General features: G+C 20.5%; 4 protein-coding genes across 4 annotated transcripts; 2 read left to right on the forward strand and 2 right to left on the reverse strand.

The window, feature by feature from the left end:
- Positions 1-322: 322 nt before the first annotated feature.
- Positions 323-2814, forward strand: PBANKA_1129600 (TPH domain-containing protein, putative; the record flags this gene model as incomplete). The annotated part of the gene is made up of 11 exons (XM_034565847.1): positions 323-421; positions 592-651; positions 780-851; positions 1075-1160; positions 1288-1450; positions 1542-1707; positions 1824-1866; positions 1960-2121; positions 2263-2368; positions 2525-2608; positions 2704-2814. The coding sequence occupies 11 exons, from the start codon at positions 323-325 to the stop codon at positions 2812-2814; spliced, it is 1152 nt and encodes a 383-aa protein (XP_034422503.1).
- A 281-nt stretch (positions 2815-3095) lies between these two features.
- Positions 3096-5147, reverse strand: PBANKA_1129700 (ATP-dependent RNA helicase HAS1, putative; the record flags this gene model as incomplete). Its single annotated transcript, XM_034565848.1, has 2 exons — positions 3096-3239; positions 3516-5147. 2 exons carry the CDS (start codon positions 5145-5147, stop codon positions 3096-3098), a joined length of 1776 nt encoding a protein of 591 aa, XP_034422504.1.
- Positions 5148-7464: 2317 nt separating this feature from the next.
- PBANKA_1129800 (tetratricopeptide repeat protein, putative) lies at positions 7465-8307 on the forward strand (the record flags this gene model as incomplete). The annotated part of the gene is made up of 1 exon (XM_034565849.1): positions 7465-8307. One exon carries the CDS (start codon positions 7465-7467, stop codon positions 8305-8307), a length of 843 nt encoding a protein of 280 aa, XP_034422505.1.
- A 570-nt stretch (positions 8308-8877) lies between these two features.
- Positions 8878-14456, reverse strand: PBANKA_1129900 (conserved Plasmodium protein, unknown function; the record flags this gene model as incomplete). Its single annotated transcript, XM_034565850.1, has 2 exons — positions 8878-14116; positions 14338-14456. The coding sequence occupies 2 exons, from the start codon at positions 14454-14456 to the stop codon at positions 8878-8880; spliced, it is 5358 nt and encodes a 1785-aa protein (XP_034422506.1).
- Between the last annotated feature and the right edge of the window lie 630 nt (positions 14457-15086).

The raw sequence follows: 15086 nt of genomic DNA on the forward strand, positions 1-15086 counted from the left end.
TTTTTGAATTATTTTTATATGCCTTACGCGTTATTATATATATATAAGATAATATATGCATATATATAACAATATATTTATGGATATCGCTATAGTTTAGAAAGGTTGCTTATTTTTTTTAATTTGATTTAGAATTCATATTATTGATGCTAAACATGTTTTAAATATACTATAAGAATAAAACCCATTTTCCATTTGATTAGTGTGTATTTTTATTTTAGAATGTACATAATTTTGGAACTTTAGCTGCTTTGAATATATTTGCATATTTTTTCATAGCCAATATATAAAGGCTTATTAAAAATAAAAAAAGGGAAAGGAAATGGTTTTAAGTAATAATAGTTTGTCAAAGTTAAAAAAAAAAAAAAAAAAAAAAAAGGAAAATGAATTAATAAGTAATGATTTGGAGAAAATTGAACAAGTATAGACTTATTAAAACAAATTATTTTCATATATATACAACAGTTTCTACATATTTTCCAAAATTATAATCCAAATGTTTTCCTTTACTATTTTATTCATAAATTTAATTTGAACTTTTTTTATGCATTTCTGAATGTTTTATTCCTGTTTAACCTTTTAAATGTATAGAAATGGATGACTAGCGAAGAAAATCAAAAAAAAGGAAATGATACATCAACAGAAAGAGAAGTATACATACATATTATATGTATATAAATATATATAATATTTTTAAATGAAAAATATGAAATTGTCAAAATTTAAATAATCTTGCACCATAATAATATTGTGGTATAATTATTTTCCTCTTTTCAAAGGAACTTTTAAAATTTATACAAAATCAAGATGAATTTAAAAATATAAAAAAAGATCATCCTATAGAAACCAAAGTAAAAATAATTTGAAAGTTTAACATAAAAATATATATGCATTTAAATAAAAAAAAAAATAATTGTTTTAAATATACAATGCATAGAAATAAGTTGCTAAAGTTTTTCCTATGTAAAATTTGAGAATACTTGGGAACTTATTTAATTTAGACATATTTTATATTTAGATATTTATTCGATTATTATTTATAATATATTTATTTTCTCTGTATTTATATCATAGGAAATAATAAAAAAAAAAAATCCACGATTTATAAAAAATGATAAAGATTTATTAAAAGAGCTGAAAAAACAAACAGAAGAGAAAAAGTTAAACACAAAAAAAAAATATATTTCCCGTTTTAGACAATGGACACATTTGTTTGATTTTACTATTTATATAATATATTTTTTTCCATTTAAATATTTCAAAAAAAATGTAATATATATTAATCAGGATACAACAAAGAAAAATTGATGAAGAATCATCAAAAAGAGAAGAAATTGAAACAGCTTATTTGTCAGAAATAGAAAAAAAACAAAAAGAAGAAGAAGAAAAAAGTATTTTAAAAAACAAAGAAAGTGCCTTGATAATAAGAAATCAAATACAGGAAAATTTTGTATAAAAAAACATAAAAAAAAAATTCTTTCTAAATTTTTTTATATGAAGTATATGTTATCAAAAATTATCATTAACAATCGGATTAACAGATAAGAAGGCAAAAAGAAGAGCAAATGAAAATTATCGAAGGAAAGCTAATGCAGAAACAGTTTGAAAAAAATAAAATGGATGATCTTGAAAAAAAAAAAGAAAAGTTAGAAAGCCAAAGGGTTATACAAAATTACATTTTAGAGAACAACAAAAAAAATATTGAACGTAAGCTCAAGCATGAATAAAGAAATAATTACGCACATATATAATATATATTTTATGTCTATACATATTTTATGTCTATACATATTTTATGTCTATACATATTTTATGTTTAACAGTTGCAAAAGAACTAAAAAAAGAAGAAAAGAGAAAAGACGCCGAGTAAACAAATATAAAAAAATTGTGCAAATAAAAAGGAAAAAATAATTCCATCATTCATTATTAAAATTTGTTAATTTTTATTTTAAAATCAAGGTATGTAAAATATTTGGAAGAAATAGAAAATAGGAAAAAAGAATATGACGAACAATTGAAAAAAGAAAAAGAAGAAAGAGAAATGGGAATTCATGCAATTAGAATGAAACAAAAAAAAAATGTAGAACTACAAGCCCATTTTGATGAAATACAAGCAATAAAGTAAATAATATAAATCTTAAAAAAAAAAAAAATGAGTAAAATGTTATTATTACATAAATATATTATTGGGAATATTTGTTTATTCTTATTTTTGGATAACATACTGACATTGGATATGCAAATTCAATATATGTTTTTAAGGTGGTTAAAGGAAACAAAAAAAAAAGATGAGCAAAAAAGAATAATCGAAGAAGATGATAAAAAGAAAAAAATGAATGAATTAAAAGAAGCCAGACTTATTGCAATGGTTAATATATTTTGTAGACATGGAAATTATTTATGATCATACCGTTATTTCGTTACATATCTATTTTGTTTTTTGTTTACATATATATCAGCTTTATATTTATTTTTTTATTGAATATTTTATTTTACTCATTTATGTGTTCCTTTTTTTTTTAAGGATGAAAAAAAAAAGAAACAAATTGAACAATTAGAAATCGGAAAAAAAGAAGCGGAAAAATTAAAGGAACTCAGTGAACTCAATGTACTATATACTATTATTCATGTGTAAAAAAAAAAAATAAATGCAAACAAGCATAATAAATAAGTTTCATATATTTCTTTTTTGCATTTTAATAGGAAAAAGAAAAAAAAGAAGAGGAAGAAAAAAGAAAATTAAAAAAAAAATGTTATTATGACAGTTTAACAGAATTAGTTAATTTGAAGAATAAAAACAATAAAAAATTATAATAAACAGTTTATATAAATTGAAAAAAATAGGAAGTATCATTTACTACTGATACCAAATAAATAGAAACACTATTTTGAAGAATTGTTCTTAAATTAAAATATAATTTAAAATAATATTAATTTAAAAATCAAAATATGGAAAGAATAATATAGAAAACATAATATATTATTTCCTAATTGAGGGTATTAAAATTTATTAGAAAATGTGCACAATTTCAGTTTGTGGAAGTTAAACTTCTATGGGCAGTTGTCATGCATACACATATTGCATAGTATTTTTATTATTTAAATTTTTTTTTTTTGGCATTAAATTTTAAATTTAAATCAACTTTTGGTGGGGTATCCAATCCAAAGTTTTTGGATGTTAGCATCAAATTCAGATTATTTATATCAAAGACATCTTTCAATGCGTAAGTCACATATCCCTAAAAAATTGTCAAAAAGAATTATAAATAAATTATAAAGCAATATAAGAAACAAAACATTATATTAATAAATAAAGTCACGCTAGTAGGAACATTATCTCATAATATGCATTTACAACGAAAACAATATGAGACAATAAAAGTTCAACTCATTTTTTTTTATATAATAAAATTATGAACAAATAGCGAAATAGCTAAATATATGCATAAAAAAAAATGCAGTTTGGCTATTTAGCTAGTTTTTTTTTTTTTTTTTGGTGATAAACTTAATATTACATTTAAGTACGATTTAAAGGCTTCCCGTGCCATTTTATGAAGGTGGAAATTTTTTGTAACAATTGATTCCATTTGTGACTGTATATTTATGAGTTTCTTTTGGTCATAGGAAAATTGATTAACTGGTATATTATAAAATTTTAAATAATTTAAAAATTTAAGTTCATGTTTCATTAAAAAAATAATAGCTGACCCAGCAGAATCATTTCCTCTGCATGTTCGTCCTACTCTATGTATATATTCTTTCGAATCATCAGGAGGGTCATATTGAATAATATAATTAACATTTGGTATATCTAATCCCCTTGCTGCAACATTTGTACATAATAAGATAGCATTTTTTGCAGCAGAGAATTCATTAAAGCTTTTTAATCGCTGATTTTGCTTTTTTTTTCCATGTATACAAAAAGTTGGTATATCAATATAATTTAATAAGTCATTGTAGAATTGAACAGACATACAATTATTAAAAAAAACCATTATTTTTTTTGAAGTATTTCTTTTTAAAAAAGTAAATAATAAAAGGAATCTTTTATCTTCGTCTACTAATGCATAACCTTGTTGTAATCTTTCAACTGTTGCAATTTTTGTAGTAACTTCTATAAATATAGGTTTTTGTAAAGATAGTCTAATTAAGCTTTCTACTTTTGTTGTTTGTGTTGCTGAAAATAAAGCTGTTTGTCTTTTTTTTGGTAACCTTTTTACAATTAAATTAATTTCTTCTTCAAATCCTATTTGAAGTAATCTATCAGCCTCATCTATAATTAAGCATAGTAAATTTTTGTAGTTAAACTCTTTAGTATTTTGCATATGATCTAATAACCTGCCTGGTGTTGCAATCAAAATATTTATGCCATGTATAAATTTTTTTTTTTCTTCATTCCTACTTACACCCCCTATTATTATACCATTTGTTTGAGGTATATATTTACATAAACCTGTACACACTTGATATATTTGTAAGCATAATTCTCTTGTTGGTGATATTATTAATACTCCTGTTCCATTTTTAGGTAAAAATTTTATATTATATAATATATTAATTGAAGGAACTAGAAATGCTAATGTTTTTCCTGACCCAGTTTTAGCTGCCCCTAATATATCTTTTCCATTTAAAAAATGTGGAATACATTTTGATTGTATTTCTGTTAATGTAATAAAATTTAATTCTTTTAGTCCTTTTTTTAAAGCATCACAAATATCTAAATCTTCAAATTTTTGTTCACTGTAAAAATTTTCTTTTTCACTTTTTTTATTGGATATGGCATAATTTTTATAGTTTATACTTTTTTCGATCTCTCCATTTTTATCAATAATATTAAGTTTATCACATTTTTCCTCCATATCATTTTTATTATCTTCTTCTGAAATATCTGTTTGTTTTATTTTTTTAGAACCTAAATTATTTATGTCCTTATCATCATTTCCTCTCAATCTTTTGTTCGTTTCCTTATCATCTTCTGCTTGATCATTTCCTCGTCCCAAATTCTCACTTCCTTTGGTCGGAGCATCTTCTACATTATTATACTCATTGATATTTTTACTTTCTGCATTATTTTCATCATTTTCATTATCTATATTTGTGCTTGTTCCGCCTTCTTTATAACATATTTTTTCTTTTAAATAATGCATTTCTTCCTAATAATTTAAGCAAAACAGTTTAGTATAGCTTATATTTGTTTTTGTATTTATTCTTTAATATTATTTATTACTTTTTTTCTCTAAATTTTACTATATATTTTTTTCAAACAACAAAAAAAAATAATCCGCATTACTTCACCATATATATATATTAACGAGATATACTTTTAAAAAATTAAAATATTGTTAATCTTTCTGTATAAAGTTATTAATTTGTTCAGAAAATAAGCAAAAAATGCATATATTAATTTTTTTTTTTTTGCCTATAGCCATATAAAAATTAATATCCTTAATTTTTACAGTTTTATATATGCAAATGATTCGGTTCATAATTATTTAAGTATCCTACGTGAACCCTTCCGATATTTACAAAAAAACAATAAAATAGGATAAAAAATATTGAAAAATATTGAAAATATAACATATAAATAAACTAAAGAAGACAGTAGTGAAATGCCCAGATCAAATAAAACTATATAATTATTTAGACTCAATTAATTCAAATTGTTCTATTATTATCCTTACAAAATATATGTGATAACTTTTTTATATTTATAGAAATATTCTTTATTTGTTCCACATTAAAGCTATTCATCATTTTTTTTTTCAAATTAAATAAATATGAATAACTATTTTTTAAAAACATTTAGGGTTACAATTATGCCAATTTACCCTTTAAATACAAAAAAAAAAATTATTATTTTGTAGGAACCAATTAAGATACATAATCATTCATATAAATATGGTTGTATATCACCGCATTTATTTATGTGATTGTTTAAAAATAAAAAAAAATATAATAAAAAAATATAAAAAAAAAATAATAAAAAAAAATAATAAAAAAAAAATAATAAACTGCGTATTCGGCCACTATGGAGAACAATAAGTAATTCCATAAATTTATTTGGAGATTTAAAAATATTGATAGATTTTATTTTATTATATTTTTATAATAAAACAATAATAATTCATTTAATTGACGAAATATATTTTTTTTACGTGTAAAAAATAACACGAACAATATATATAATTATGAAATTGAGAGAAAAGTGTTATTTGAATGTCTAAAGACATATATACACGTTTTAAAAGTATTTATAATGAGCTGTATAATATTTGTACAGTTTGTAAGCACTGATATCCATGTAAAAACCTAACTAATCGTTTATCATCTATATTGTTTTGTCCATTTTTATTATATTTATTGCAGTGAACAAATATTTTTGATAAGAATATTTTCCAACTATACCTTCATTTGATTTGAATATGCACCATATATATTATTTTTAATACAAAATATAAAAGGCCACTTATTTAAAGTAGAATAAAATATATAAAATTGTATACCTTTCGAATTTATAATATATATTAAAAAAATAAAAATGGAATAATGTTATTTTTTTATAATTTTTTTAAATTGTGCATTTCACGAAAAATTTTAATAATATAGTTATTATACATAAAGTAATTCTCATAATACAGTGTGAGTTTCTAATATATTTTTATAAAGTTCGATTTATGCCAGTTTCAAAACTTATATAAATTTTATGTTTGGATTATTCATGAAAAATAGTGTAAATATATGGAGTATATGTTGTTATGAATTTATGTAATTAATATAGTATAAATTATTTTTTCATTTATATTTGGATTCCCTCGTTATTCGCTTGTTTTATATTATGTATAAACATTTTTATCATTAATAGTTGTATACATATTTGTATTTTAGTGTTTATTATTTTTTTTTGTAAAATACCGCTTAAATTATTTCCATTGTTTTATATGTGCAAATGTATTTGTATGCACATTTAATGTGTATTTTTTTCCTAATATTTTACCATTTATTAATTATTTTTAATAAAAAAATAAAATAAAATTAGTAAATATTTATATAAAATAAAAAGTATATATTTATAATAATAATTTGTAAGTAAAAAATTATATATGGATAATGTCTTATTTACATATCAAGGAATAGAAAAAATAAAAAATATTATTGTTATGCAAAAATATATCATTAAACTTATAAACATTTTTTTTATTATAATAATAAAGTCTCAAAAAAAAATAAAGACATATTTGTGATAAAATTTGTCTATAATTTTAAAAATTCTCTACAGTGCACCTGCATACATAAGAAGTGGATGTGTTAATAGTGGGGAATCGTCTAAAAAATAAACAATCAAAAAAACGAAAAAGCAAAAGGAAAAACCCAAAAGAACGAATATAAGCACATAGTGGCTTAGGAAATTCTTATCAAATACACATAAAAATAAACATATCAAAGTTTTAAATTTTCACAATTACAATGGGGGGAACATCAAGTCGAAATTTAGAATATAATAATTATGTAAATATGAAACTTTTAGAACCAATCGATTATACAAATGTTGATGATATTTATTTTCAGGAACCAGATATACAGGATATTATTAGTAAAGCCAGAAAAATAAGGAATTGTAGTTATAAAGAATCTTTAGATTTATATTTTAAAGTATTGAGCCATTTAAAAAAAAAAAAAGAAAACAATTCTCATATATATAAGAATGTATTAGGATTTGAAATTTATCCTCAAGAAATTCGAAAAAATAACCAATTAAATAGGAGTTGTGAAAATAGTATTAATATAAATGAAAAAAATAATACAAAAACTTTAAGTGATAATGAAACAATTTCAATAAACAAAAAAATAGCATCAATATATAACGAAATTGCTGATTTATGTTGTATACATGATTATATCGAAAAGTCTTTATTTTATTATAACAAGGCATATTCATATAATCCATCTAAAATAGATTATATTTATAAACAGGGTGTACTATATCAACAAACAAATGATATAGATAAAGCAATTCATACATTTAAAATAATATTATCTACAACCCCTAATCACATACCTACTTTATTTTCACTGGGGAATTTATACAGATATATTGATTACAACATTGCTCTTTCTTATTTTGAAGCGATTCTTAAAATCGAGCCAGACAATACTGAAGTTTTATCTTTATCTGCTTCATGTTACGATCATTTAGGAAAATTAAATAAAGCTATATCATATCAAAACAAAGCTGTTGAAATAAATCCTGATAATTTTAATCATAAGAAATTTGCTCAAAGACTTATAGAAATGAGGCCCCAAAATTAGTTTTTTTTTTTTTTTTTTTTTTTGTAATGTTATTCACATTGTTTTTTTTTTTTCGAAATAAACTTCATACATTTGTGCATGTTCAAAGATATATGTGCACTATATTTGGAGTATATAATATGAGAATGTTCGTATTTAATATTTTCTTAAAAGTTATTTTACAAAGAAAACAGTGTGTTTATTTTTTACTTTTACATAATTAGGGAAAATATTATGCCTAAATTGGCTTGTTTTTTGCACACATGTTCATAATTTTTTTTCAACTATAATTTTTTTTAACTTCTTTTTTTTTAACTTAAAATTATATGCTTTTGTTAGTGTGTGCACAAAACTATAAATCACTTTCCTATTGGAAAATTATGTGAATCTATAGTATCACAAATATCATTTGGGATATATATCGGATTAATATGTGGATAATATATTTGATAATAAAAGCTGGTTGTAGCAAGCATTTATAATGTGAATGCGAAACAAAAATTACCAAAAAAATAATCACAAAAGTGGTGAAACAAAGTGAAAAATGGCGAAAAAAATATATATTATGAAAGTATGGGCGATTTTGTTTAACTATCCCAAAGAAGATAAAAATAAAGATTCAGTCAATCCAAATAAGATTTTGTGTATCCATATATAAGGTTTTAATCCAGACAAGAAATATCCCTGATTTCCTCTTTTATATAATAAATAAATAATATTATTATTTTTTGAGATTTTAATAATATCAAAATGCTTGAAATTAAAATTTTTATAATCTGATGAGAATATGAAAAAAACGGGAAAATCAAAGTTTTGAATATTTTTAGAAATAAATTGATTACTAGCATTTTGAAATATATAATAAAAAACTTTTATTAATTTATAATCTTTGTAATGAAGAAAATTGGGTATGATTTCTGAGCTATTTCGATTATATCCCTTAACATATTCGTTACATACACTTTGTTCATCTTTTTTATTTTTTATGTCATTTATTTTATTAATAAATTCATAAAATTTTTGATTTGCACAAAAATCGTGATATTTATTTTCGGTAAAATAAAAACATGCATATAAATATATTAAATAATTATATACATTATATATAAATACCAAATTAAATAAAAAATCGTCTTGAGTTGTTAAATGTAATGTATTAACAAAAAAAAAACGCCATTTTTCGTATAATTCTTTTGTACAAAAATAAGACATTACATCCTCTTTAAAGTTTTCATAATATTCTATAGATTTATTCCAGTTTTTATTTTCCTCTTTATTATGTAATATACTCAATTTTTTTTGTATAATTGAACTGTTTTCATATTCTTGTAAATAACCATTACATAATACATTTTCTTTAGCTCCATGCTTATTATCTTTATCTATTTTCCTATTTAATTCTTGAATATTTTTATCAAAACATTTATGGATATTATTGTTATTTTCATATAAATCCTTATATTTTGATTCATTTTTTTTATGTATTAATGAATTTGTTTTATTTATATATTTTCCTTCTATTTTAATAACAATATTTGGACTTTTATTTTTATTATTTTTTTCTAGACATATATCATTTTTATTTTCTTTGCTATAATGATTTTGCATAATATTATTATTATTTAATTTGTTCGTTAAATTATTTTCCATATTTGATATTTTTGTATTACTAATTAATTTGATTTTTGAATCAATATCATTCAAAATAGTTTTTGCATGTTTATCATCAAAAGAGTTGCTTTGTTTACTACTATTGCTATTATTTAAATTTGTATTTTTAAAAATGGAGTTCTTTTTAGTATTCATTTCCTTTTTTATAATATCGGGATAATTTTTTTGGTGAATATTATCATTATGCTTGTAAATATAATTATTATCATTTTTAAAATAACAACCGGAAAAATATTTTTCTTGATCAACCCCTTTAGAAGTATTTTGAAAATTAGATGAATAATTATTTTGATTTCTATTTTTTTGGTTATCTTTTCGAAAGCTGGTAAAGGGATGGGCATTACTGATAATATTAATAATAGAACTGTGTATTTTCATTTCTTTATTTTTTCGAAATAAATCATAATCATAATTATAAAATAATGTAAATTTTAAATATTTTTCTAATTTATTTGTACATAAAAAAAAATATTTTTTTTTTATTAAAATTGAAAAAGAATTTAAAAAGACATTTAATGAATGCATTATTTTATGGACTATTGAGAATTTGATATTTTTATTTTTTGATAAGAAAACGTCAGGATAATTAAATATATCAAACATATTATTATATGAAAAATTAATTAATATACATATTTTTTTTGGGGAATTTTTTTTTTCTTTATTTTTTTTTCCATATTCTTCTTCATGTGTAGAACATTCTTCTGAATAACTTTTATTTTCTTCTTCAGTTAGTCTTGAATTTTTTATATTTAAAAATGAATTTTTTATTATTTTATCTTTTTCTATATCTTTTTTACTATTATCTGATATATTTAAATTTGCTTTAAATTTATTTTTTATTCTAAAAAAACTATATCGAAATTTTTGAGACATTCTTGATATATTTTCTGGTATTTCATCATTTACTACATTTTGTTTTTCACAATTTTCCGTCATTATGCTTTTTAAATCTTCTTCAATATTATTTTTATCATCAATATATTTTTCTTTTTCATTTTTCATTTTATTTTCAATATTTCTTTGATTTTCTTTTCTATAATAAATATCATTTATGTTATAATACCTATTACTTATACTTCTATATCGATTTTTTCGTGAAAAACTATCATATCTATAATTATTCGTACTATTACTTGACCTATTCGTTTTATAACTTCCTTTTGAATTTACATTTTTTTTATCATTTCTATCTGTAGTTATACAAGCATTACTTATTTTACTTTCACTTAGCTCAAAATGGTTTTCATTCACATTATCAGAAATATTTAGACCATTTTCATGGATTTTGCTTATATCGGATAACTCTAAATCATGAGTTTTATCAAAGATATTAATTTTTGATTGATTTAAAAAGTAATTAATTTTAATATTTTTTTTTAATTCATCATTTGCACTTTTTAATTTATATTTTTTATTTATTATTTTTTTTTTTTCTTTTGACTTTTTTTTATGCTTATTATTTAAACTTTGATTATATTTAAAACTGCATTTTTTGTTTCGTTCCTTTTCTACTTCTGCTTCTATTTCAGTTTCGATTTCTTCTTCAATTTCTGTTTCTAATTTTGATTGATGTTCTGAAGGAATTTCATCTTTTACAGATGCATCTGTATTATTGTTTACTTTTCCTTCATTGTTCGTTTCATTTAATTCTGATTCTGTTTCGATATTTTTTCCATATTCTACTTTGTTTTCATCATTCCATTCAATACCTTCATATACAGTTTCAGGATTTATTTCTATTCCATTATCTTCTTCTTTTTCTACATCTATATTTTCCAATTTTCTAATCGAATTATCGGATTCTCTTTCCATAGAAATATAATTAGTGGCTTGTTCATCAGATGTAAAATCTTTTAAATGAATATTATTTTGTTTGTTTTTGTCAAAATTTGATTTTTCATCATTTATAGCAGATTCAATTGGAATATATCCTTTTCCTTTTATTCCATATATAAGTTTATCAATTTTCCATTTTTTGATATTTTTAAAAAAATCTTTAGCATTTTTATTTTTTATATTACATTCTGAATTCTTTTCATTTTCATGTTTGCTACTATTTTCACATTTATTTTTATCTTTAAAAAGTAAATTCATAATATTTTTATTATGTTGTCTATTAAATGTATCTTTTTCTTCATCACTTTTGTTTTGATAGTTTATTTTTTCATTCATATTTTGTTTGCTATCTATATAGTTAATATTATTTACAGAATTTTTAGGATCTTTACATTTGCTTTTATAAAATTTGTTGATTTCATAATTATATGGATTAATATTATGAAAGTTAAAATGAGATTTTGTATGCTTCCCTGTAATTTTACTTATTTTTTTTTTTGATAATTTTTCTAAAAAATAATTTAATAATATGTTTGTTCCTTCATTAAAACTAAGAAAAATAAAATTATAATTCTTAAAAATACTTTTAAAATGTGACATAGAAATATTAATGTCATTATAATTATCTGTAAAAAATGAGAATGGACAGGAAAATAGTGGTGAATTAATATGTTTTCCTTTATTTTTTTTTTTATCTTTCTTAGAAAAATTAAAATTGTAACTAAAGCTAGAATTAATGGAACTAAATTGTGAATTCGCATTATTATTGAGATTGTGATTATTGTAATCAAATTTATTATCAAATTCATATGGATGTCTAAATGCAGATATATAATTATCTTGGGTTATAAAAGTATTATGAAAATTAAAAGAATAATTTGATAATTTTTTTTTAAAAAAATTGCTACTTTTACTGCAATAAGAAGTTGAAAAATAACTTTGTTTACTTTCCATGAATGTGCTATTATTTTTATTATAGTTTTCGGTTTTATTTATATAAGAAAAATCAGGAAATATATAATCCCTAATAAATAAATTATGGTTAATATTGAAATTGTATAATATATCTAATATGTTTATATTTTTAGAATTAAAAATATAGGGAATAGATAATCCATAATTAATATTTATATGTACATGAACGCATATATATCCTAATAATTTAGCTATAATGGTAAATGAATCTATTTTTACATTTTTTGTCAAAAAATAGTAAATTGGTATATTATTTTCCATTTCTTTAACATTTACATAATTATAAAACATTTCTGGGACTATAATAATTATACCTTTTATATTTTTATATTCATATTTTTTAAAATTTGCATATAATTTATCTCTCAATTTGTTTTCTACATTTTTAGAATTATTTAAATTTGTATTTACTCCTATATATATTTCATCATTTTTTTCTCCCACCTTTTTATTATGTTTTTGTCTATTAATTGTTGTTTTATTATTTGATTTTTTTTTTTCATTTAAATAATTTTCTACAATTGGTTTATCATCATTGTTTTTTATTTGTATTCCATGTTGTTGCTCCTCTTTCTTTAAATAATAGCCCACCATTTTATTTGTCATTTCATTTTCAGATTCAGCAGAAGAAAACAATAGATTTGATAATATTTCAACATCTTTATAATTTGGATATATATTGGTAGATGTGTTAAAAATTTTATTTTTGAAAATTCTTAGAAATTGAAGATGTTGTATTAATACAGTATCTTGTATATATAAATAATGAACATCAGGGAATTCTACATTTTTTATATTTAACATTTGTTTCCATTTTTTATCAATTAAAATTAATTTTATTTTTTGTTCTTGTTTAATATTTACTAAATCGTATAAATCTATTATATCATTTTCATTATAATCTAATAAATCTATTTGGTTTTCTTTTTTATTCGTTTTATTAATATTATTTTTTTTTTTTTTTTTTATAGTAGCATTTGGTAAATAATAATCAATTATCACTACTCCAAAATTATTATTATTTAACACTTCTCGTGTATTTATATAACAATGTAAATTAATATTTTCGTATATATTTGAATATTCAATTATAAAAAAAAATAGTCGCAAAATATTGAAATATATTGATTTTTTTATTATTATGCATGTTTGGACAAAGGTTTGTTCGTTTTCTTCATTGTTACTATTTGTTTTCTTTTTGTCATTTTCATTTTCGGAAATTAAATAGCTCAAATATTCTTTCTTTTTTTCCAAATAAAAATAAAATACATGTATAAAAATATCCTGTAAAAATGGATAAATCAAATAAACTGTACTTCTATAGGTACGCTCAATGCTATTGCTCCTATTGAAACGAAAATTATAGAATGATTATAGAATTTTTAGCGAAACATTATGGATACACTCAATTATAGAGTATGCATATATTTATACTATTGTGTAACAAAATTGAAATGCTCGTTTTTTATTTTCTCAAAAGTGAAGTATACAATGTTGTTGGGTTTGTATTAAGCTAAAAATATAATGACATAAGAATACAGAAAATGTTAAATATTTATTTCTTACTTTTTCAAAATATTTAAGGATTTATCGCCTATATAAAATATCAATGCCTTTGAGCAAAAATTATAATCATATATAAAAAATAACACCAATAATATTAATATTCCAGTAAATATTTCCATTTTTATGATTGTAATATTTATTTTCCTAATATATGATGATATACATTTATATAATGTAACAAATTGAAATGAGAAGTCAATTTATGTCTTTAACATCATTTTCGTAATTTTCATACATTTTCGTAATTTTCATACATTTTCGTAATTTTCATATACATATTTATTTTCTTTATATTCTTCACCCTGCTTTATTTTTTGATTTTTTTTCAAAGGATAAGAAGGAAAATGGTTAATCTATAATTTAACAAAAAAAAATATTTTAGAATAAAAAATTATCCTCAACATTATGAAAAATGAGAGAAAAAAAAAAATAATACTGTTGTATGAAAATAGTAAAATAAGCCATAATTTTATATATTTATTTACAACATTATTTTAGTTATTTATTTTTATCTTAAAAAATTAATAAAGATATATTCGCCATATTTTAAAGTCTTTTCTTTTTCTCCTATTTATTCCATTTTAATGTAAATTGTAAAATGTGCATTGAGCTATCTACATATATTTATTTATAAATATGTATACTATAAATGTATATACATATATATTTCTCTATATTTTTAGAAGTGAAAAAATTGTATATATTAATTTTTATATTTCTTTCTTTCTTTTTTTTAATTTATTATTTTT

This window comes from Plasmodium berghei (assembly GCF_900002375.2).
Source record: "Plasmodium berghei ANKA genome assembly, chromosome: 11".
In the NCBI taxonomy this organism is placed as follows: Eukaryota; Apicomplexa; class Aconoidasida; order Haemosporida; family Plasmodiidae; genus Plasmodium; species Plasmodium berghei.